The 25,772-nt window shown below is 32.4% G+C and overlaps 1 protein-coding gene across 1 annotated transcript; it reads right to left on the reverse strand.

The window, feature by feature from the left end:
* Positions 1 to 4,535: 4,535 nt before the first annotated feature.
* On the reverse strand, positions 4,536 to 8,417 carry LOC140973641 (AP-3 complex subunit sigma-like). Its single transcript, XM_073436616.1, has 7 exons — positions 8,235 to 8,417; positions 8,064 to 8,106; positions 7,930 to 7,991; positions 7,743 to 7,839; positions 6,835 to 6,905; positions 4,935 to 5,026; positions 4,536 to 4,836 (listed from the first exon to the last, which is right to left on the reverse strand). Exons 1-7 carry the CDS (start codon positions 8,301 to 8,303, stop codon positions 4,773 to 4,775), a joined length of 498 nt encoding a protein of 165 aa, XP_073292717.1. The 5' UTR covers positions 8,304 to 8,417; the 3' UTR covers positions 4,536 to 4,772.
* Positions 8,418 to 25,772: the final 17,355 nt, after the last annotated feature.

A 25,772-nucleotide genomic window follows, 5' to 3' on the forward strand; every position in this document is an offset into this window, starting at 1 on the left:
ATGAGCAGTTCTAATATTTAGAGGATATTTCTCTCATAAGAACTTGGAATTGAGTTATCCTTGATTCTATGAAAAGCTAAGAGAAATGACCACAACTTGTAATTTCACACTTTGTCAGAAATCAATGAATCAAGAGTCATAACCAAGATAATATACCAGCTAGACTTGGATCAAACTCTAGGTGCTCAAAATCTGACCTGACCGCTCCAGAATTCCAACTGCTAAAATCAGACTAGACTACTCCAGAAGTCCAGCCGTCAGCTCGATATTAAAAAGTAGTCAGCAAGTCAAATATGTTTGTTCAATGTCAGAAACATTATACTGGATTTCTAAATAGTCATATTCTTGTATATGACATATATGTCAATCTTGGAGGTCGTAAATACAACACTTCAAAGATAAAACAACAATCTTTTGGAGGAGATTCAAAGCATAAGAATCCTATGCAAGAAAAATAAGCTAGAATGAGAGCACATCCAAGAAGGAGAGTCCTAATAGATATATTAGTTTGATTAGAGTTTTTTCCCGGTGCGTGAGGATACGTTTGAGAAGCATACACTATGATATATTAATCTTTATACACAATCACTCACACATATACTTGAGATTTGAACTTCAAAGAATAGTTGAGTGATGATCTTAACATAAAGATGTAAAAAATTGTGTTTGTGGTCATGACATAAGAGACACTAGATAATATGTGGATAATGAGGTTGCGGCCTACAATCAAGATTGTACTAGGAGTTTTGATTATGCAAGAGTTATATCCTAAGTCAAAATGAATTTATACATAGAGTTGTATAAATCAAAGTCTTCTATTGATACTTTTCCAGGAAAATAATGGTGATATAGTAGTTGGTATCTCCGGACATCCATAAACAAATTCATGCATATTTATTTATCGCATTTACTTATTATTCTTATTATTGTTTTTAGATGTACCGTTGAAGCAATTTATTTATCTTTCAAATACTAAAATATTGCGTACAAAGTGTTTGATAAAATACTTCGACCAAACGTTTTTTTATTTTTCAACTTGCATGTTGTAACGTTCCGAAAATTTGAAAGTCCACGTGAACCACATGCATACAAGTTATTAAATTCTTTGGGATTTTAGTAAATTGTTTTAAAGATTTAAATACATTTTTATTTCATTAATTTGTGTTTTAATTCGCGACTTATTTAAAGTTCATGCAATCTAGGATTTTATTTTAAATTATGTGTTTAATTTTTTTATGCATAATTCATGCATGATAGGATTTAGTTCATGAAATTTTAAAAGTTCATGCATTAGGGTTTCTAGGTGCATTTCACGTTCGATCGAGGAATGGAGACCGGTGAATTTTCAGAAAAATTATTTTATTTCACGATTTATTTTTATAAATTAGTATAAGGTGTTTTTAATTGTATTTTTCAAAAATGAAAATTTTTGAGTATTTTCATCCGCAAGATTTTATTTTTATGGTATGTAAATTTTATCAAATCGGAAGCTTTTTAATGGTTCGGTTAATATTTTCAAAATCATTCCAACACGAAATATTTTTCGGGAGTGCGTTTGGATTTATTGAGCCTACTTTTAAGCTTTGTTGGGCTTAAAACCCTTTTCAAATCCTTAATTATCATAATAAAGCTCATAATTATTTGATTAAATAGATAATTATTATATAGGAAACCTTTACCCTCCCGTAACATCTCCCACAGCCGATAAACATCCCTCTTCCCTTCAGATTTCCCTCGGTTTCAGAATTTGGTAGCTGAAAGCATCGACTCTCTTCTTGTTCTTGCAAAGGAAGCTTCAACCGGGTCTCCATTGCGTCGTTCTTGTTCTTCAATTGTTAAGGCACGCATTGTACTATCGTTTTTGCATCCCATACACCATATACATGTTGTTGTGTGACTAACCTGTAGTAAACTCTCGATCCCTCGATGAATATGAAAGATTTTTCGGTGGTTCATATGTTTTTTTTCTTTCATTGTAACTCACGTTTTTATGAATTTGGTGCAAGGGGCTGCGATCCTTGTGTGGTTAAGGGTTACTGGTGTGTCGAGATGTTTGGCTTGGGGTTTAGTTGAGTGGTTGAACGCTGCTAGGGAGAGGCCGAGTCGAGGGATTTCTGGGAGGGGGGCTCGGTTAGTGCATATCGGGAGGCAGGGGTGGAGTCGATGGCTTGAAGGCCGATCCGAGGTCTGAACCAAACTATATGGGATCTGAGCCGTGGCTGTGGAAAGGTCTGAAGGCTGCTGGTAGCACCCCTGGTATAGTTCGGTCGCGTGAAGGAGCATGAGCCGTGGGTGGCTCATGTTGGTGTGGAGCGATCATGAGGGAAAGGGGTGAAGCATGGAAGTGTAAGCGTGGATTCTTTGGGCCAGGGGAGCCTAGAGTACGATTGGTTGAGGGCTGATTGTGGTGGAGGGGAGGTTAACACGTAACTTTAGCTACTGGCAGCGTCCTGAGCACAAAATTATGATATTTTAAATGTTTATGCATCATTTTTACGATTTTACGCAATTATGATAAATACGTTGTATGTTTGGTTTAAAGAAAAGTTACGCATATGCACGTTTTTATTAAGTGATGAAGTTATGATATTTTTGAAGGATGTGATTTGGTTGTGACTGACGATGTATATGTATACGATGACATGAGATATGATGAGCTGAGGCCCGGGCTCAGTGGGCGGGTAATGCTGTCGCTGATGTCCCCCGCCGCCGGGGACCACGGTTTTTATAGATGGATCCATCGATAGAGCTGATACGATAGAACTGATACGAAAGTCACAACTAATGAACTGAATTCAATTAAAAGAAAATGTTTAAGTTTTTGATGACACGATGAGCTGTTTTGACACGTATATGATGATATGAGATGACATGATTTTATACGACATGTTTATGTTCATGTTTTAAAGTTCATGAAAGGTATGTGGGCATTAAGCTTTTTAAGTTCATGAAAGTTATGTTGATTATGATATTTTTCACTATTGTGTGCTACGTATATGTACTTGTTATTACTGGTACAGGTGTGTTGAGTCTTTAGACTCACTAGGCGTGTGTGATGCAGGTGAGTTCGATGTCGAGGAGCCTAGAGGTGCTGGACTCTGAGTCAGCGGACCTGGTGGGCGACACGAACCGAGGACCTATGAGTTTTCCGCACATTATGATTTTTGGTTTTGGAGAGGATACAATGATTTTACACACTGTTTTATTTTACAGTTGATACCATGATTTTACTCGTCTTTACTCCGTCTTATTTTATTGGTAATTACTCGTGATAATTTTTAAATGATGTTTTTAAGTAGGGTTGCATGCATGCGATTTATTTAAATGTTATTTTTAAATTAAGAGCTTTTAAAAAAAAATCCGCATTTTAAAACGAGTAGACGTTTCACATATATTTTAAATATTTTACAAGATGTTTAATCAGTTTTAGAGTGATTATTTTGAGTGTCTTTCACTTAGCTAAAAAACCAAACTTAATTTAATTTCTCAGTGCTTGATTCATTTTTTAACATTTCAAAAACGAATTATTGTAGATCAAGTTTGAATTAAAAATTTAAAATAGTTTATTCAGCTCTTGTTAACTATAATTCAATCCCAACAAATCTTATTATCCTAAAATAATATTTATTTTTAAATCTTGAATTTTATCTTTATATCTATATTTTCAAATTCAATCATATATTTATCTATATCTAATTTAGATATTTTCAAATTCAATCATATATTTATCTATATCTAATTTTTTTTTATAATCCGTTATTCCCAATAAAAAACATGAAAAATTTATTAATTTAAAAATAAGAAAAAAAAATCTTATTTAGATAAATATTTCAATTGTATAAGAATCGTGTGCAGAAGAACACTAGTTTTATTATTATTTTGATGACAATGATACGACTATATTAAATATTTAATTTGTAAGAGATAATATGTAATTATTTGAATTTGTTGATAAGGACATTTTTGTAAAAACAAAAATTAATACGAGACGATCTCACGAGTCAATTTTGTGATATATATATATATTTTATTCAGATCATTCGATAAAAATATTATTGTTTTTTGTAAATATAGACAGAGTTGATCATCTCACAAATAAAGATATGTGAGATTGTATTACAAAAACCTACTATTTCGTAAAAATCAAATGATGTCATAAAGTCACGTTAAATTTTATCAGTATAAATTATAAAAGTACGTATAGCTATTTAAGCACACTATAGAATTAATTATCTACCAGTTAAGTATAGATATTTAAGCACACTATAAAATTAATGTGAAACGATCTCACGAATCAATTTTAATACTTGATCCTTATCTACATAAAAATGGAGTTCAAATAATATTTTTATACTACATAAATTATTCTGTTAATCACTAGAGGTATATCATAAAATATAAAATAACATAAACATATTAATAATAATATTTAATTTTAAGATATTTTGTATTTTATATTATACTATGTAGGACTCAGTGTTTGTCGTTTTACTAAAAACTATAATTAATAGTAACGATGTAACTCATATATTTTAAATCGTACAACATATATATATATCGATTGTCGCCGGTTATATATTGCACTCTAGCGATGGAAAACTGAGCATTTCAAGTCACTGCTGCAGATCAAGAAGAATTGTAAATCGGGTAACAAAATGAAGATATATGCTTCTCACGAGCCAACGCTTTAATGTATGGTAAAGACGGAGGAAAATCCTCAAACCCAGCATGAATATGTTGAGATGAAAGAAGTCGCGCAGGCTAAACTGCTGCTACCGACCCTGCCAACCAGAAGTTGATGATCCTAACGTGATTGAATTAGAATTTCTCTGCAACCTGCTTAACATATGTTGTCAACATCAATTTTTCGACAATTTATATCGATATGTGCGTGTGCGCGCATGAGAGAGAGAGAGAGAGAGCAGAAAAGAGACTTTAAAATTTCTTCCACTGCCTTCACAATTTCTGGAGAATTTGTCTCAAGAACTTGGCCACCCAAAATAATTTCGTCTAAAATTGTATGCATCTGCAAGAACAGATCAAACAAAAGATATCAGTCCACGGTCACTAGCACGACTTCTCAAATACATAATAATCAAGGGAGCTGATCAAGTTCATTTTTGGTTGCCTCAGATAAGGTGACATAGGTCTGATCAGCAAACAGAGATTCAACATGATAGACATGGTGTAAAGCGAATACTTTGCCAAAGGCCAATCACTTTGGCATGGCAGATATAACGAAGCAGGCCAGTTGGAAAAATGGTTACAACTAGCATAGAACTGAGATCGGGTCTCCCCTCTCCACTTCTCAACAGTTGAGCAACCAATTATGATTCCTCTGTAATAAGCCCATCAGAGAGAGAAACAACAATCTATAACAACCTATGCCTACCTAATGACAATCAGTTCGCAAGCTCGTGGATAAATACAACCGCATTCTCAACCCAAGCAGCAGTTTTTTCATTTCTCAATGCTAAATATGATTCACTTTTGACATGAGACATTCATGAGCTAATCAAAAGTCAACGAAGCCACTTTATAATATGGGGGTTCAATCAAATTCCCTCAACTTTGAGCGACATAAAATTTTCACCATGTAGTGAATTTTACATGTTCAACCCCCACGCCCCAAAAAACAAATTACAAGAAACTGATACAAGCAGGTCAGAATTTAACAAAATAAGTCTAACATGATAATTGTAAAATCAAACTCTAATTTTAAACAAAAAATCATAAATGAATAGTTTTTATCGGTAAAAATTGTATTTTTGGTTTCATATGTACGTCTCTTTGCGATTTTGAACATCCATGTTGTCAAATTCAGTCATAGTATCTTCCGAATTTTGGCAATTTCAATATTTTTTCATCAAGAGTACTGATATGACACTACATACGTCAGCGCCACGTTGTAAAAAGGATTTTACCAAAAAATAACAAAGATAACGGATTAAAAGTGAAGTTTGATAACATAGAGAAACAAAATCGCAAAGATACAAATATATAAGACCAAAAATGCAAGTTTTTTAATTTTTATTATGAATTATAAAAGAAAGAATCTTGCAGGAGAGAATCAAATTCTTCTTACCAACTAATCATGTTAAACTTCAATAACCGCTTCACACCACAAACTAGAATGCAAATAATTATATAAATATAATTAGACAGCAAAAATCAATATATTAATTATAAAAAGAACATAAATGTATGATATTGACGTTGTTCTTTTTATATACATATTCTTGAAAATTTTGTTCTGACATACCCATTGTCTATTATATTAAATAGATATTATACCATGATTTAATACTGGTGTCTGTTCTGAAGCACGATAAGATGAAAAGTTAAATGTGAAAATGACTAATTAATTTTTGTCACTGGGGATCAAAATGAGCCTTCTCATTCATATCTTCAGTCAATCACAAACAATTGGTTCACCCATTCGTCCAAGCTCACATGTCGGAGGCTTTTGCATGCATCAAAAACAAATAAATTTTACTTAATAAAATAATGTTTTTAACAGCTTAAACAATTGATTTATTTTCAATGTTTTATAATATTACATACATAACTGTTGTGAATTAAATGGATTGTTTACATTCTTCTTATGCTAATATCATTCTCAATTTTGCACCACCAAACTCCAAGGCTCTGGTTTCACTAGGACCACCCCCTTATGGCTTATGTGCATCTTGTGGGTGATTAGAGTAGTCATAGCTAAATTACAGTAGTTCGGTATTATATAGGATAAAATTACTACATCAACTACCAACTTGCTCTTAAAAGACCATAGTGTTGCACACACTTCTACGACGATAAGCATAAAAAAGGTCTGACCTTGTTGAAATGGAAGACCGCGTCAAGCTCGCACACATTGCTAAAACATCTGTCCATCGTCTCCACAAAAAATATTTAAATAAATAAAGTAATCAAACAAAGCGAAAGGAATAGAGAATCCAAAACCTGTTTACATAACAAGAAAAGGTAAGCAACCAGGGCAAAAGGAATAGAGAAAATCCAATTAAAACCAGCATTATAGGAACAAGTTTTAAAAAGTAGAAGATAATATAGAGCAATTTGTTAACAATCGTAGTGGTGCAAACCTACAAGTAGTTCCATCATCGAGTAAAAATGACAAAGTCGAATTAGGGACTGCATATTGAACAAATGAGAAAAAAGGAGTACTTGAAAAATATAATAATACGTAAAATTTAAGCATCCATCTTATGATATCCCAACAATCTCCTTTTATCAACTTGATACCAAATTACCAGGGAATTATAAAGGTCGGTACCAAAACTAGGACGATTATATCATCCAAGACTATGACATGTTACCACGAAGAGACACATAAATAATGTTTGAATCCAAAATATGGTTCAGAAGCAATTGACTGCATGCAACTCTAAACAAATGTTATGCGTTCACCCGCTTGACATAATTGGCAGCAAAACAAAATTTTCAAATGAATCTCCATGATCAGAAATTGAAAATTATCTCTGAGATAGTAGTACTACAGGTCTTAACATATACAAAGGAAAACCATGTATACGAGCAGGAAAACCTGTTTATAATTTTATTTAGAAATTCACAACCAAGGTCGTATTGTCACTCTCCCATTTTCTAAACTATGCATTCCTCTTCCTAGTTACGATCTCAACTATCATAAGACATGTAAAATTAGAGCACAAACCTCTAGATTGAACTCTAAAAACTTAAATCATCAAATGATCAATTAAAGATACCTTGCATGAGATCTAGCATAGCAAGCTCATTCTCAGAGTTATCAAAAATGAAGACAAAGTACAACGTAGCATATGTTTTGTACACAAGTCGCACGTCCTGCGAGTCAAGAACTTAAATCACAAACAAATCCATATGATATAAAACACAAATCCTCTGGTTTATATGAATGCTAGATAGATAGCATACCTTTCCAAAAATAGAATCTACTTTAACAAAATTACTGACATTCTCAACTCTACTGCACAAAACTGCAAGGAGAAGCACAATAAACGAACCGTAGACAATTCAGACATTATCAAACCATGAAAAACTGAACTCACTTCTGTAGATGCTCCGAATAGCCTCCTGCTGCTTCTCCACGGGCTAATCTTACATTTCAAATTGCAATCTTAATAAAAAAAAAATCAGACAAAAAAGGCGTAAAAGAACACTAAATAATGAAGGAAAATTCGAGTTTAATTATCCATCTACTGTGAAAAGAATATGATAACCTCGAATTCGTAGAATTTGACGAGGCGAGGCTTGCCCTGATCGTTCATTACTATTACTCCTCGTATCATTTTTCTTCACCGATTCCTCTCAGAATCTCGTTGCTTTTCTTGTTCTTGTTATTTCCCGACGCTGATGTTAAAGTCGCGTTTGGACAAGAAGGTGATGTTAAAATCTCGTTAGGCTGTTGCCCGTTTTAGAGTTTAAACAAACTTAATAAATATAAATTATACATTTAAGTTTTCATTAAATTTATTAAAAAATAAATTATATATTTTGAGAAAAATATAACATTGTTATTAAAATTTGTAAATTTATTAAAATAAATAAATTTAATAGATTTTTCTATATCTTTCATAAGTAAAGTACAAAATCAATCAATCAAATATCAAAACTATTATTTTTTCATCTAAGAGTTGACTCATAAACTTAACAACCAATATGTTCACGAGCTAATAAGAAGAATATTTTTAAGCTTGAGTTTGGCGTGTTTATCTTAACGAATCTCATTAAACGAGTTCAAACGAGTTTTTATCGAATCGAGTTTCGATCGAATTTCGAATAGCTCACAAAAGATTTTGTTCATTTACATCTCTACTTGCGAGGGTGGAGGAAATTATGCGCGGCTTTGCATCAACACCTTGGTCCTAATTTGGTTTCAATAAACTAGTGACTTGAACAAATCAAGGAGAGAAATTAAATTCATCAATGACATGAACGTCATTTCGAATTGAATTAAACATTTTTATAAAGAAAATGAATTATAAATAATAATTGAAATACTAAAAAAAGATTGAACTTGAGCTAAGATGATTTTATATAAGAAACTAGTGAAAATATTTGCAAGTTAATACTAGGCTTGCTAGATAATTGATTGATACTCTCTCTTTCATCTTTCTTACTTATCATCCATCATAAGTGTGGAAACATACAGAATCATGTCCAATATCAAAAAAAATTTAAGTTTCAAATACAATTTCGAATAATTAAATTTTTTTTTAACTCGAATAAGAGCTTGGTTCAAAATATGTAAACATATTTGCGAGTTGTTTGAAACTATTGCTTGAAGTAGTGATCCATGAAATGTTGAGAATGCTAGCCTCAAATTATTAATTACACTAATAAAATATTAACTTTTGCAAGTAATTCGTGAAAATGTCGACAAAAATAATTTGGGTTCGACTTCGCATATAAATTATGAATAAGAGGCCTTGTGACAAGTAAAAGCCCAAGCTAGGTCTATTAGCCCATTCTAAGTAGACCTACCCAACTTTGTATAAATGGGTAAGGGGCCGAGGTTTAAAAAGGGTTGGGTCTCAAAACGGCCCCTTCGAAAATAAAATTTATGGTCGTATGTGCTTATTTCAAGGGGCCGGAGTTTCAAACCCGAGATCATTTGAAAGTTTTATTTTTAAAAAATAATATAAAAGTAATTATTGTTGGATTAAACGTACATGAGTGATAGTGATAATAAAACTGATGACCTTCTAGGAAGTTCTCGTACGTCAAGATGCTAATGTTGAACCGCTTGATTTGGTTGGATAGGTGGAACATAAAGAGTGGCGCGAAATCTTAATGGGTGATATTGTCTCTGCTGGGGGACATAGTCGACGGTATGAAAATGGTAGGACTGATATCTAGGGATATAAGACAGTACCAACAAATAAACACGCACTATCTCGAACTCATGAGCCTAACTGCCCGACTCACTGGCACTCAACTAGTTACACTCTACGTTGTCACAAGTATAAGGAAATAAAGTACCATATTGGCTAACAACTATAACTTTTAGCTTAGTGGTAAGCGGTTGATCCTAATAATTATTTTTAAAGCAAATGATCAATAAATCATCATCCCAATAGTTAAATGTGTTCGTAATCCCTGTCAGAGCGATTTTTTTCCTGTAGTCTCTGACTAACTCAAAAAATATTTCTGCATTTTATAAGCTAACATGTATTTTTCAGATAAAATTCGATACAAAAAATTAAAAATTTGAAACAAATATAATATTTTTCAGAACTAAATATTTTAGATTTGGTTCATATATATGATTTTGAGTACCTAAATCTGTATAACAAATTTTAATATTAATGACAAATCTTTTACAGATGAAAGTTTAAATTTTAATATTAATGACAAATCTTTTACGGAGAAAAATTTGGTACAAAACCTTGAAAATATATCATTATGTTATATAGTATACTTATTTTTTAAAATAAAAAAACTATCTAAATTAATATGTAATGTGACCTTCAAGAAAAAATGAAATCTCGATTGAGTATCCAATTATACAAGAATATATTGTAATAACTAATTATAGCATGGTGAAATTTGCATGTATTGTGTCAGCATTACACGCTTCCGATACTTGCTTCTGTTGATGGCATGAAGAGGCCTAAATGACCTGCTTGTTCACGTGTTGTTGGAAAATTTTGATGCTTAATAAATAAAAATTAAGTAAATTAATCAATGTATTTGATTGGAAAAATTCTTCTTAAGATTGTTGTTTGTGGGGTTCAAATTTGAAACATCACGTGTTGTTTCCTTTAAATCGCATTTTCCGCAATAAAACATTTATATATTTTTTTTATTTATTTTTGTCAACTTTTTTATTTATTTTCTATATTTATTGTACTGTATAAAAACAAATGGACATTTAATTAATTTCAAGGCCTCGACCACGCCTCTTACGTTGTGTTCAGACATGGATTCTTTTGTCGTATATATAGTATTTATTATTATCGATCGGTCAAGGGATAAAATACTAGGATTTAGACCTATTGTATCCTTAAATTTGGTTTTCTGATGTGATCCAGTGTATTATTATTAGAATTTTTTGTGCCTAATGAATTGAAAATAAATGAAGTAGTCGAAGGAAAACTCAAGCAAAACAAAAAACGAGAAAGAACATGTTCGTAAGAGCTGCTCGAGTATTTCCAAAGTAGCAAGCTCTGGCGCTGAGCCCCTAAATGCCCAAGCACACTGGAAGCGCCCAGAGGCCCTGTTTCACGAATGGTTGAGGACCAATTTCAAGTTTTTTGTATTCAATTCAAACAAATGGTGTACTTTGATGTTTTTCATCAGAATTTTGAACCAAGAGACGACCTATATGTTGAAACAACATGTTCTTGCAGTCAAACAACACAAATAGGATAATCAAACATCATTTTAAAATATTTTTCAGATTCTCAAAAAACTCAGCTTACTCATATTGTTATTGAAGTTTTTCTTCTTCATTTTAAACAAAAGAGATTGTATATCATTTATGGTTGTGAATTTGTCTTTTGTTGTGTTATTATCACAAGTTGAAGTTGTTGTATATTGGAAGAAGATTACCGAATTCCAAAAGCACAAAGAGTGGGAAAAAATCTTCTTAAAAAAACAGTGCTCAACACTAGCCTCAAGTTTTCCCTTCCTCATTATCTTCTTTAAATATTCATAATCCAGAAATTTCATACAAAACAAGCTTAAGAAGATTTTCTGGAAATTTGAAGATGGCTTTCTCATTAACAACGACGACGAACACTCCATTGGCACAAGGAGAAAGACAAGAAAATTTCAACTGTGCAAACTTCAAAATATGAAAACAGAAATTATTGTTCCATCTTACAACTCTTAGTCTGGAAAGTTTTCTTAAAGAAGATTCTCCCACCATACCTGAAGATGAAGTTGATCCTTGCAGGAGGGTTGCAGCGGATGCATGGAATCAAATATATTTTTAATGCAAAAACTACATTCTGAATGGACTTAACAATATATTATACAATATGTATTGTCAAGTTAAAATCGCAAAAAAAACTGTAAGACTTACTTAAAAATAAATAGCAGGACACTACCTGGATTTCAATATGGTAGAATCAAAGTTTGAGGTGAGTCAAATACAAGAAATATATGTAATACTGCATGAGATTCATGCGGATAGATGAATTTAAGCAATTCATTTCAAGTTGTTGTACTGATAGAGAAATTCTCTCCATTGTGGAAGGATTTAAAAATTACTTGAAGCATAAGAGAAATGAAATGATACTTGAAGATCTGATTGTATGACTACAAATTGAGGAAGACATTCGTGATATGGAAGTCAAAACCAATAAGAAGAATACAAAAGTAAACATTGTAGAATCCAGTAAGGAAAAAAAAAGAAATTTATGGGTGAACAACAAAAACGAAGGAATCTGAATAAATTCAAGAGAAAGTGCTACAACTGCAGAAATCCGAACCACATGACAAAAGACTACAATGCCCAAAGAAAAGTAAGGAACAAGAAATATAATTCAAGAAAAGTCGATACCTTTTGATTTTTCTGAACTTGAGTTAAGTACAATTGTTTTTTTAAACAAATCTCGTGGACTACCCAAATGAACGGTGGGTCGATAAGGGTGATACCCTCCATATATACTCCGATAAAGAGATGCTGCAATTTTTGAGAGAAAGCTTATTTTGAAAAATTATGCTATTTCAAAAATTGTGGAGATTAGAAAAGTGAGGTTGGAGATGACAGCTGACATGGAAGTCACTCTCGTTGATGTGCTCGATGTTCCTGAAATAAGAAAAAATTTAGTTCAGAGTCATTGTTTGTAAAATATGGTTTTATGATTGTATTTGAGTCTAATAAATTTATACTGATAAAGAATGATCATTTCATTGGAAAAAGGGTATATCGATGAGAGCCTCTTCAAATTGAATCTAACAGTGGTTCACCACGAGATTGATGATAATAAAATTAACAATTCTATTTACTTGTTTGAGTATTTTGATTTATGCCATGTTCGTTTAGGAAATTTAAATTTTAATACTATGCAACATTTAATGAATTTACATTTGTTGTTGTTGGGATGCAACCGAAGTCCCACATTGGAAGATCTAGAGAAAGATCATGAGTTAATAAAGATGGAATGATATCTCCATTGGTATGAGGCCTTTTGGGTGGTTCCAAAAGCAAAACCATGAAGGTTAAAACTCAAAGTGAACAATATCATACCAGTGTGGAGATATCCGGATTCCATTAGTCCTAACAAGTGGTATCAGAGCCATGGTCTAGATCGAGCCGTGTGGGTAGAATCCTCGATACCTAAACGAAAGAGGTGGGGGGCTCCCGGTAAAAATCTTAGATTAAACTCTCGAGGTGGTTTATGCTTCCAGTATTTATGTAAGGCGTGCGCTCCAACGCAGTGAAGTGGAGTAACCTCGATTGGAGGACGAATAAGGCTTGAGGGGAGGCTCGGACCATGAGAATAATAGTGTAACTTCGTTTGAGGGGAGGATTGTTGGGATGCAACCAAAGTTCCACATTGGAAGATCTAGAGAAAGATCATGGGTTAATAAACATGGAATAATATCTCCATTGGTATGAGGCCTTTTGGGTGGTTCCAAAAGCAAAACCATGAGGGTTAAAACCCAAAGTGGACAATATCATACAAGTGTGGAGATATCCGCATTCCATTGGTCCTAACAGTTGTCTAAGTATAATATTGATTTAACACATAAATGCGAAGTATGCATTGAGAAAAAATGACCAAAACACTTTTCCATTCTATTGAAAGATATTGTACGATTTCTCTAGAAGTAGTTCACAAGGACATTTATGACTAAAAATTTCTGAAACCAATGAGATAAGAAGTATTGTATAACGTTTATTGATGATTGTACAAGGTACTCTTACATATATGAAGCACTTGAGGTATTCAAAACCTACATAACCAAAGTTGAAAATCAACTTGGTAAACAATAAAGAGTATACACAATGATCTATGGGGAGAATATGAAGCACAATTTGATGAGTATTGTTCATCTTTAGGTATTATATATCTAAGTATTGCTCCATACTCGCCTCAATCAAATGAGATTGTCGAAAGGAAAAGTTGAACTTCGAAAGAAACGATGAATGCCATGTTGATAAGTTCGGGCTTATCCCAAATCTTGTGGGGAGAAGCAATATTATAGGCTAATCACATCTTAAACAAGATTCCTCACAAAAAGATGATAAAACGACATATGAACTTAGAAATGACATAAAACTTCCTACAAATACCTCAGAGTATGGAGGTACTTGACCAAAGTTTAAATACGGCCAAAACAAGTGAGAATTAGACCGAAGACGGTTTATTGCATATTCATTAGATACGCACATTGTTGAGCATTGATCAGTACATTCCAATGTCAAGACAATGAGAGAGAATAAGCACAATATGTGAGTCAAGGAAGAGGAGTTATGGGGCCTGTTTAGATACATGCTAATGGGCTGGGCTAAAGGGATTAGTGGACTAGTTATTAGATTATGTATTCTTGTATATAATCACCCAATAGTTCTGTTAGCTGGATATCATCTTCTTCGTTTTACTTCATACCTGTAAAAATTTTCTGCTCTCTTTGATCGTCAATAAAAAGCTTCCCGAGTTCGAAGTGGATGTAGGCGTTAAAGCCGAACCATTATAAATCCTTTTGTTCTTTGTTTTTAGCAATTGATATATGATTGGTTGTTAATCGCTTAGTTCTTGTCTCTACGATTCTTGATTGTGTTTGAGAAATCTTGTGGTTGTGGAAGGTCATTTTTCATAACATAATAAGAGTGCATACAGATTTATAGTGTACATCTATAAATTCTGAATTGAATGAAGGCGTGACAGTTAAGTAAAGGAATACCATGTTTTTTGAAAGTATATTTCATTGTAAAGAAAAGAAAAAAGAAAGTTCTAGAAAAATAACTTTAGAAATGGAAAATGAATATTCTACACAACAAGAACTTATAAGAAGTAAAAAAAACTAGAACCTTGAAGACTTTTTGTCCAGATTTCTATAAATATATATGCTGGAAAATGAACCAAACTTTGCAAGACGAGTGTGACAAATACGCTTATATTAAGTGCACATGAGCACATGAAATTCCTACGTGATAGTATGTCTATATGTAGATGATTATTTATAATGGAGAATAATCAAGACATGATAAATGCAACAAAGAAAATGTTGGCAAAACATTTTAACAAGAAGGAATTGGGAATCATTATTGTCATACTATGGATTAAAATAACTAGGAATTTATAGGCAATTATCTTTTCTCAATCTCATTATATTGAAACTGTCTTAAACGATTCAATGCATATGATTGTTCCCCAATATAGACCCCACTTGACACGAGCATCCACTTGAATAAGAATAATGGAGAACTGGTATCCCAATTGAAATCCTCTAGAATTATTGTAAGCTTTATGTATATTACGAATTGTACTCGACCAGACATTGTTTGTGCAGTAAATAAGTTGAGTTGACACACAAGTAATCTAAATGAGATTCATTGGAAGGCTTTCACAAGGGTACTTAAATATTTAATAGACACATTGGAGTATGGTTTGAATTATAATAAATATCATGCGGTGCTAGAAGAATATAATGATGTAAATTGAATTTTTGACACCAAAGACCCCAAATCCACCAATAGTTATGTTTTTATCATTGATGGTGGTGCAGCATCTTGGAGGTCATTTAAACAAACTTGTATCACAAGATCCACAATGGAATCTAAATTCATAGCACAAGATAAAGCCTCAAAATAAGCAGAATAACTTGATTATTTTTTTAAGGAGATTCCTTATTAGACAAAACCACTACATGCAATTATGATATAATGTAACAGTCAATCAACAATTACAAGAGCACATAATAATATGTATAATGGTAAGTATTGATATATTGGTCTAAGACAAAATACTATGCGACAATTGATCTCAAATAAAATTATTATTACTCATTGATTATGTCAAATCAAATGATAACTTGGTGGATCCGCTTACAAAAGTATTGGATAGAGATCAAATGTATAACTTATCAAGAAGAATGAGCTTCAAATCTATATAATAAAGTTCTTATAGTGATAACTCAATCTTGTTGATTGGAGATCCCAAGATCTTGGTTCAATGAGACAAATAAATTATAAGAACCTGAGTTAACACTCAGGAAGTATTTTCATCTCATTTCTAGGACGAAGAATGTTGTTTTTTACAAATATAGTGAGTATAGGTTTTGTAATTTAATGGTTTCTTTGGAAAAGGGAGAATATGATATGATACTCTTGAAAGGAGATCACCTAAGTAAGTGTGAAGACGAGTCTCCTCAATGAAATATTTATGAAGCTAAAACATGTTACATGAACAAAATGGACACAACTGAAAACAAAAATGAAATGATAGGAATGTTGTTCTGTATTACCTAAACATCTAAGAATTTCAAGACATCATGTTTACTTCGTAGCATAGTAAATTTGATAGTATTCTATTAATGAAGGTTCGAAGCCAAAAACAACATATACCTGGTGTGATAATTTTCAATGTAAACTCTCTTTTCACGTGCATTCAAGCATTAATTTCATTCATGTGGGAGAATGTTGGATTTTTAGGCTTAAAAATTGAAATTAAGAAAATAAGACCAAACGAAAACTCGAACAAAACAAAAGAAAGAAATAACTCGGGCCTAAAAGATGTCTAAGAATTTCCTAGGCAGTAGAGGGCACGTTGGGACGCCTAAAATGGGCTGCTCCATGTGCTGCCAGGAATTTCCAAACAACTAAACTACTGTTGGTGCGCCTGTTTTGAGCGCCAGCTACAGACATTGGAGGAGCTTAAGCACTCGGAAAGTGGCGCATAGACGTCAGAGCCTCGTTTCACGAATGGTTGTGAACCAATTTCGAGTTTTCTGCATTCAATTTAAACAAATGGTGTCTTTTGATGTTTTTCATCATATTTTTGGACCAAGAGACACTCCATATATTGAAACAACATTTCCCTCCAAACAAATAACAGAAACAAGAGAATCAAACATCATTTTAAAATACTTTTCAGATTATAAAAAAAACTCATATTTATATTGTTATTGAAGTTGAAAGGCTGTTTAACATAAAAGTAGATGAAATAAATATATTGTATGTATCAGAAGTTAGTGTTGTCATCTGGTGTTGTAAACACGAGCACACAACATGCAGCGAAAATTAATTTTAACACACTCGTAAACTTTGATAAATAAACAATAGATATAAATCATGCACAAGTACGAATACTTGTGCGATGCCTCATGACGAAAACTTCACTAGACAAATATGTAAAGCGTTTACACAAACTAATACTAGTGATAAATAACAAAACTAAATTCCTTGACACTACAAAAAAATTAAAATGCATCAAAATAAACCAATACTAAAATCTAGATGCATAAAATCAAAATGTATTGCTTAAAACCAAACAAAGTCACTATTCGATCAACACTCTGCGTCATTGTTATTATTCGAGTGTTGTCAACACTAGACAGCAACACGGTGATTATGTGAGTCAATCACACAAACTCTTCATGCGAATCTCCAATACTGAATTTGTGCAGGTTCAGCAAAGCTTCAGCGGCTATAGCAAATCTCTCACACAAAAGCTCGGTAATTCTTCTCTTAATATCCCTCTATATAGATCTTTTCTTGACCTAAATTTTCATAGATACTCCCCACCTATAAATAAGGAAAACAAGAGTTTAATAGGAATGAAACTCTATTCAAAGCTAGTATATTATCTTATAGATAAGTTCCCAAATTCTATTGAATAATTCCCAAGAATAAGATTATCTATATCTAGGAAAACAAATCTTATTGAATGATCAAGTCAATTCAAATTAGTGTAGAAATGCAAAATAAAATATTAATTGATTAGGAATAAAATATTCCTTTCATAAGTTATTCTTCTTTTCAAACAAAAGAGAATTTATATCATTTTTGGTTGTATAACTTGTGATTTATTGTGTTATTATCACAAGCTGAAGTTATTTATCTTGAAAGTAGATTACCAAATTTCGAAATCACCAAAAGATCAGCAAATTTTTTTTTTAAAAAAAAATAAGTATTCAACGCTAACCTCAACTTTGCCAGTCTTCATTGCCTTTCAAATATTCATACACTGCAATTATTAATTTGAACTTCTTGTAAGAGGGTATATTTAACTTGAGTGTTCTGATGGGATTCGGTATATTATAATTTGGAGTTCTGATAATCAGATATATGCTTGAATTTTTGAGTTCCGATGTGATTCACGTATTATTATTATTTCCAAAATCTTTTAGGAGGTTCACCTGTTGTATGTTTAATTTGGATTTTTTGATGAATTTGGTGCATTATTATTTCTAATGTGCAGAGATCGTATGCATCGTAATATATTGTATTTATGAAATTTGGAGTCTACGATCGCTAGATAACTATTAATATATTTTTTTACATTGAGACAAATTACAATTCATGAATATATGTAAAATAAAATTGTTATTTAACTTTTTATGACGTAGTCGTTATCCATTGGTATATATTAGGTAAATCTCGAACTAACACAATAGAATGCAAACCATGTTAGTCAGACAAGCTCTGTGCGTCAGGCTCGTCCAAGAAATTATTAGCCTAAAGAATTGAAATCTTGACTACTGACCACCAAACACTTATTCGCTCCACCAATGCAGACATTTTCTTGGGGAAATTATGTATGCTTTTTGTTGATTGTGGAATGATTCAAATGGTAAATAAATGTGTTATTTGCATTCATTTTCTCAATATTTTATGTATTTGATACTCACATTCATTATCAATTGTAAAAATTATAACATACCAAAATGTTAAATATCTTAAGTGCAGAGAAAATGAATTTAAATTATCTGTGAATAAATTCATACTCTATCTCTAAAATATATTAAAATACACCGTTTAAATAATTTTTCATGATTCTTTTATTTATGTATTCAAGTGTGAGAGTTATCCTTTCACCAACTTCTTCAATTATTTTTTATGAGAGAGAACCTTACATTTTGTCACATAATTTGCAGATATTTTATTTTATTTTTTATATTATCGTTAATTTATGGTTTTAGTCAATTAATTTATATATTTTTAATTTAATATTTCATTTGACTGATAATGTGGTGCCAAAAATAAAAATGTATCATAAAAAATTAAGGTCGTGGCAACAAACATGAAAAAATATAAATAAATAAATATTGTTGTATGGATCAAACTCATCAATTTAGGTATCAACCGAGACAAAGGTTTAGGTTTAAACAAGACGAAGCATATATGAATTCTTTAAAATATGAGTAGGTCTCTTGTGAGACGGTCTCACGAATCTATATCTGTGAAACGGATCAACCCTATCGATATTCACAATAAAAAGTAATACTCTTAGCATAAAAATTAATAATTTTTCATGGATGACCCAAATAAGAGATCCGTCTCACAAAAATACGACCTGTGAAAGTGTGAGATATTCTCACACAAATTTTTGCCTTAAAATATACATTTGTAATCTTTAACGAGTTGAATTTAAGAGTGAGTATTGCTCAAAAAAGTAATTAAATAAGTCCAGCTTGTCACGCTCAGAGACGGAGCCATATAACACAGACTTTGCCTCACAATCACATAATTGCAAAACAACAAGCATCATAAGTACATAATTTAAAAACTAGTCTATTTTTTTCCATAAATAGAAAACATTATCTTTAAAATTCCGAAATAATCACATAATGTTTTACAGCAGCGGAATGTAAAACATTAACTGTGGTACAGAAGCTCACAACTTGAAATAAATTGATAACAAAATATATATCTCTATCAATAGTTCACAATGTTCTAGTGTCTCCGATAAGGTAAGCTGAAAGGTCCTCATTATGTCCCTCATTAAATGTCATAATTTTCTTTTATTTAGATGTTACAACTCTTAGCATTTCAGCTTAATGAAACATCTTCCTTTCCCTTTTATTTTTGAGTTTATGGCTTGAAATGACACATAATGTGTGATGGCAAAAACTTGTGTGAGACGGTCTCATGGGTTGTATTTTGTGAGACGGATATCTTATTTGGATCATCTATGAAAAAGTATCACTTTTATGTTAAGAGTATTACTTTTTATTGTGAATATCTGTAACGTCTACATGTTTTAAAATGCAGAATTTTTTTTTTGCTCGCAATTACAAAATAACATTTAACATAAATGTATTTATTTGCCAATAAAAGTAGCGTAGTTTAAAAAGAACCAACGTCATCCAAAATCAACGTAAACGTAAACGTGTAAAAAGCGTAAAATCCTCAATGTATAAAAAATGTTTAACTCATCTCAAAACTCATAACTCAAAATGCGGAAAAATGTGCGGTTCTCGGGTTATGTCACCGCACCAGGGCTGCCTACTCAGCGTTCAACAACTTATGTCTCCTGCTCAAAATGCTGATCACCTGCATCACACACGCCTAGTGAGTCTAAAGNAACGTGTTAATTTTCTTAATTTGAATTTCGTTCATATATTAGCTGTGACTTTCGTATCATCATGTCAGTCGATGGATCCATCTACGTGTAATCGCGGTACCCGGCGGCGAGGATCAACAGCGACTTACCCGCCCACGGAGTCCCGGCCTTACATGTCATCGTGTCATCGTGTTAGTCACAACTAAATCACTTCCTTCAAAACGTGTCAACATATTCATCACTTAAATAAAAGTATGCATATACGTAATTTTTTCTTTAAACCAAGCATGCAACGTATTTATCATAATTGAGTAAAAATCGTAAACATGATGCATAAACATTTAAAATACCATGAATTTGTGTTCAGGGCGATTTCTTGACCAAAATCTCACCCCAGGTGCAAAATAACCATTTTGCCCTGGAAACCTGAAAATTATCGTTTCACCCATGGACTTTTAAAATTGACTCGAAGCTTACCAAACTCCTTAAAATGTCCCAAAACATTTTTAAAAGCATTCTTAGACGTAAACTCGAGCAAATTCACGACTTAACCGATTCGTATTAAAACTTGGATCGGGATCCCGGTTTTTACCCGAATCGAATCGAAACTTATCCAAAACTTTCCCAACTTTTTATCATCTCTAAAAAACACTATAAGGCTCTTAAACATGATCAACAGACCCAAATTTTAACGGCTGATAATTTCAGAAAATGCCAAAAGTTTCGGCCTTACTCTATATGGCCCCCTATCACCCTCTTCTTCTCCTAACTCACGCTCCTAGTGTGAAGACCCGAAATCTTGCAACGGGAAGACCTATATATGTCATAGGAAAATTCAGTTCATTCTTTTTGGCCCAACATTTTTCGCGTTTCCTGCAATCATAATCTTGGAAATTTGAATAATCATTTTTCCCTCATTATTGACCTTTTATCACCATTGTTAAAGATTAAATTAAACCACAACAAATCAGCCATTAAACTACCTATATTAAAAGAAAAATAATGATAATTAAGAGGAAGTTAATGATCATTAATAGGCATTTTAAATATGAGGATAATGACCATGAGTAATGACATTTAAGTGGTATCAAATGTGAAGACTGTTCAATATGGAAGTGCACCAATCTTGGAAGAGATTCATGCAGCCAAAATCACTCTCCATTTGCACTTAAGGGAGCCAAAATCACTCACTATTATAGCATGAATCTCGGGTGTGTATCTTGAATCAAGAAGAGTCCAGGTTCATTCGGGAGAGAAAAGTGCAATCATCTATTTGATTAAGCAATCAGCGACATTCTTGGAGTGATAAGAGCTTACCATTGTAGCTGATTTTCCAACCCTATATAAAGAGGACCGAAGTGGTAGTAATCTCACCTCTCTTACTGCAAAATCCCTCCCCGTAGCTACAGAAATTCGAAATATAGCTGCTGGAAAGCAGGCCAAATTCGAAGCATTGCGACAGCCGAGTTTGAAGCTTTGCCGCGACCTTGTTCGAACGGAGTTCTTTTAGCACATCCTTCTAGCGTTTTAATCCAAACGAAATCAAGTAAGTGGACTTTTTCTATGTATTTCTTTGTAACTTAAACTTTGTATAAGTATTTCATGACATTCTTGTATGTTGACACTTTCAAAAATGCTATTATGTATTTCATAAAATCTCGATCGATGTACGATATATTCCTTCTATTTCCGATGTTCTTTGATTCTGCTGAGTTAATTCAAAAATCCCGATAAGTGTTGTTTGATACATCTGATTCTGTGGTGCACTGTTATGATTCGAGTGGGATATGGAACGACGATTGTAAAGTATATGGCGCCCATCAGTGGGTATAAAACTGTGTTGTGGCCCCCATCAGTGGGTATAAAACTGTGTTCCGGCCCCCATCAGTGGGTATAAAACTGTGTTTTGGCCTCACCCCTTAGAGGACTAACATATTGGGGACAATTTGACCATGAATAACGAGATGAATAACAGTGTTTTCTTTTGTTCTGATTCGTTCTGTTCTGAATGTCTGATAATCTCTGTTTCGCATTTCGATTCTGATTCTGATCTGATAGGATATACTACGTTTTGAGAATCAGTTTGCAATATGGGTTTTAAATTATATTTATATGCACTTGTGGTAATCGATCGGCCCCCACTTGCTGAGTGTTTTCCAAAACACTCACCCCTTACATCTCTCTCCAGATAAGAACAAATATCAAGTAGACGGCGATGAATAAGACATGCTTCGGGGTTGGTGATGAAGTTTCGAGATATGAAGATTTCTCGCTTAAGTTCTTCCTAAGTTTTTATTCAAGTTGTACAATGCTTCCGCACATTTTATTTCGTTTTGGAATTTATCGCTGTAAGACAAGATTATTTTGAGTTAATGATGAAATATACTGGTTTGTGGTTTATACTGTACTACGAGGCTTGTTGTTTTCAATTGTGTGGTTGTAAAACAACGCCGGTGTCGACTAACCCCGGTCTCGGGGCGTGACATTTAAGTGGTATCAGAGCCGCCAGGTTCATAATCCGGCTGGGGATTTCGATAGACAAAATTTGACGAAGTTAAATTTTTGAACAAACTTAGTCATTCATATCCACCCCAATCTTAGATTTGAAAATTTTGATTTTCCATAGGAAACTCAGGAATTCGATTCCATTAATTATTCTGAACAACTCTCGACGTATAATCTTCAAACCATACGTCAATTCTCGAATTTTCCATATTTGTGAAAATATTCAGAAAAACCCTTTCTAAATCAAATCTCGATTGAGATTACTCTGATATTTACTGTTTGATGTCTATTCACGACCTTATCATTTTGTAAGTTTTTCATTGTTTTCCAGGAAATGGCTTCGTACTTCCTTTGTAACCACGCTCATTTTTTTGCCATTTTTGGAAATTTTCGTAAAACTTATAACTCCGCTTAGGAAACTCGAAATCCAATTCTACCAATTGTTCCTTGATCCTCATGAATTATTTTTAATCCATATGAAAATATTCTGAAATTTTTTAATGTTTCATTGATTCTGCACCGAAATTTTATCCATATGCATAGGCATGTTAAAAATAAATAAATCTTATAGTCTTTGATGGGGAAGTAGGATTTAGTTTTTAAAAAAAAAAATTGGAAATTATTGTTTATTTGAATCGCTCGATTCGAATTTCAACTTTCTAGGAGAATTTTTTTAATTTAAGTTAGTTTAACAGTATTGGGTCGTAGTTTGACTTTTAAGAATTTTATATTAGTTCAATTGTCTAAATAAAAAATAATAATGATTGACCACTAGTGTTTACATCACATGGGCAAAAAAAAAAAGGGATTTATATGAAATCGATTTTGAGACTAGTATTTATATTAAACGGTCAATAGAAAATTTGAGATTTTAATTTTTGGATTTAAGTTAGATTAATTTTGAGAATAATATCTATGTTAAATCATCGATAGAAAGTTTTAAGTCCTGATTTTTCGGGTTTAATTTATATTGATAGTTAAGTGAGAAGGTGATACCCGTGACTAAATTTTTGATAGAGTTAACAAATTATATTTAGGATTTTAAGCAATTATATGTACACATATAAATCTATGTTCTTGACTTGAAAATATATGTTCTTGATTTGAACATCATTCCCAATTATATTTTAATGAAAAAAAAATGGTCATAAACTATTATTAAATTCGTGTTTGATAAAATTAATAACTACATAAATATTAATACAATTGATTGGACCGTTTAATCTTTGTGTCATAAATCTCTAATTTAATTTATATAAATTCTTCTTGAACAAAAGAACAATTCATATCTCAATTTTTATGTCCTCACTTTTAAGCTGCAATTATTTATTAAGAACTAAATTTATAATATCTTGGGTGTATTATATATCGTGTCTCTTTTCTAGAATTTTATTTATTCATCTACTCGTTTCTATACAATCCTAAATATATTTTAGAATTTTCATATATTGTTTGAAAATTCTTCATTCAATGATGCCTCTTTTAATCAAGCATCATCATTACCTACCTTCGATTTTTGCAACGTCGTCATCAATCTATAAAATTTTGAAAGCTACCTTAAACACTAGAATTTAGCCATCACATCCACCTATCTATTTCTTTTTGAAATTTTGAATTCTCCTTAGCTAAAATTTCGAAAATTTCATCCCATGATTGTCATGAAATTAAATGCTTCTTATTTTAGAAATGTAAAAACATTCATTGACCCAAAATTTAGCACTCAATTAAGTTCTAATTATAACAATTAAAATTGAGTTAATGACTATAAAAAGATTACCATATATCTTCTTTAAAATACCTATATAAATACATTCTCATAGATGAAGAAATTCACACCAAGACTCACAATCATCTCATATTTTCGAGCCATCTCGTAAAAAAATAAAATAAATTTGCTCAACTTTGTGATCGAAAATGATGACCCAATCCAAGACCTTTAGCAACCTCGAGCACGAAATCGAGCAACTTAGAGGTACCATTACGAGTTTACTTCATGACAAAGAGGAGTTGAAGAAAGCAAGGGATCGCCTTCAAGTAGAAGTGGGACAACTCACTTTCGACAAGAAATTTGCGGAAAAACAACTCAAAGATTACAAAGCAGAGTTGCAAGAGTCACAAAAGTATGGTCAACAAATGTTTGCCACCTCCGAAGCTTGGTGCAACCACTATCACGCTAAGAAATTGTTTTGTGACCAACTTGAACAGGAGTTCAATGCCTATCATCATGAAATGGAAAACTATGTGCAACAACTTGAACTCAACAACCAAAACTTGAGTGCAGAAATCGCCAACCAACAAATTGCACTCGGGCATATGCAACAACCACTATATGCGCAAGGAGAAGACGCTAACGAGGAGTTAGGAGACGGAAACGTTGCTGATTAGGTTAAGCTCTCATAAGTCTTTTGGAATAAGGACACTCTCGTCCATAATATTTCTTTTTACATCTACTTGTGTTTGAAATCTATCGTATTCGTATTATAGGATTCAAGTTTAAATTTTTACTTGAATCCATTGAATTCAAACCATGGATCATTCAACACGGATTTAAATTCCGAAATTATCAATCATTTCATATCTACATCAAGTTAACTCAAGTTTCGAGTACGAAGCTTCTATTAAGGAGGGAGGGATGTGAAGACCCGAAATCTTGCAACGGGAAGACCTATATATGTCATAGGAAATTTCAGTTCATTCTTTTTGGCCCAACATTTTTCGCGTTTCCTGCAATCATAATATTGGAAATTTGAATAATCATTTTTCCCTCATTATTGACCTTTTATCACCATT

This window comes from Primulina huaijiensis, chromosome 3, assembly GCF_012295235.1.
Source record: "Primulina huaijiensis isolate GDHJ02 chromosome 3, ASM1229523v2, whole genome shotgun sequence".
Taxonomy (NCBI): Eukaryota; Viridiplantae; Streptophyta; class Magnoliopsida; order Lamiales; family Gesneriaceae; genus Primulina; species Primulina huaijiensis.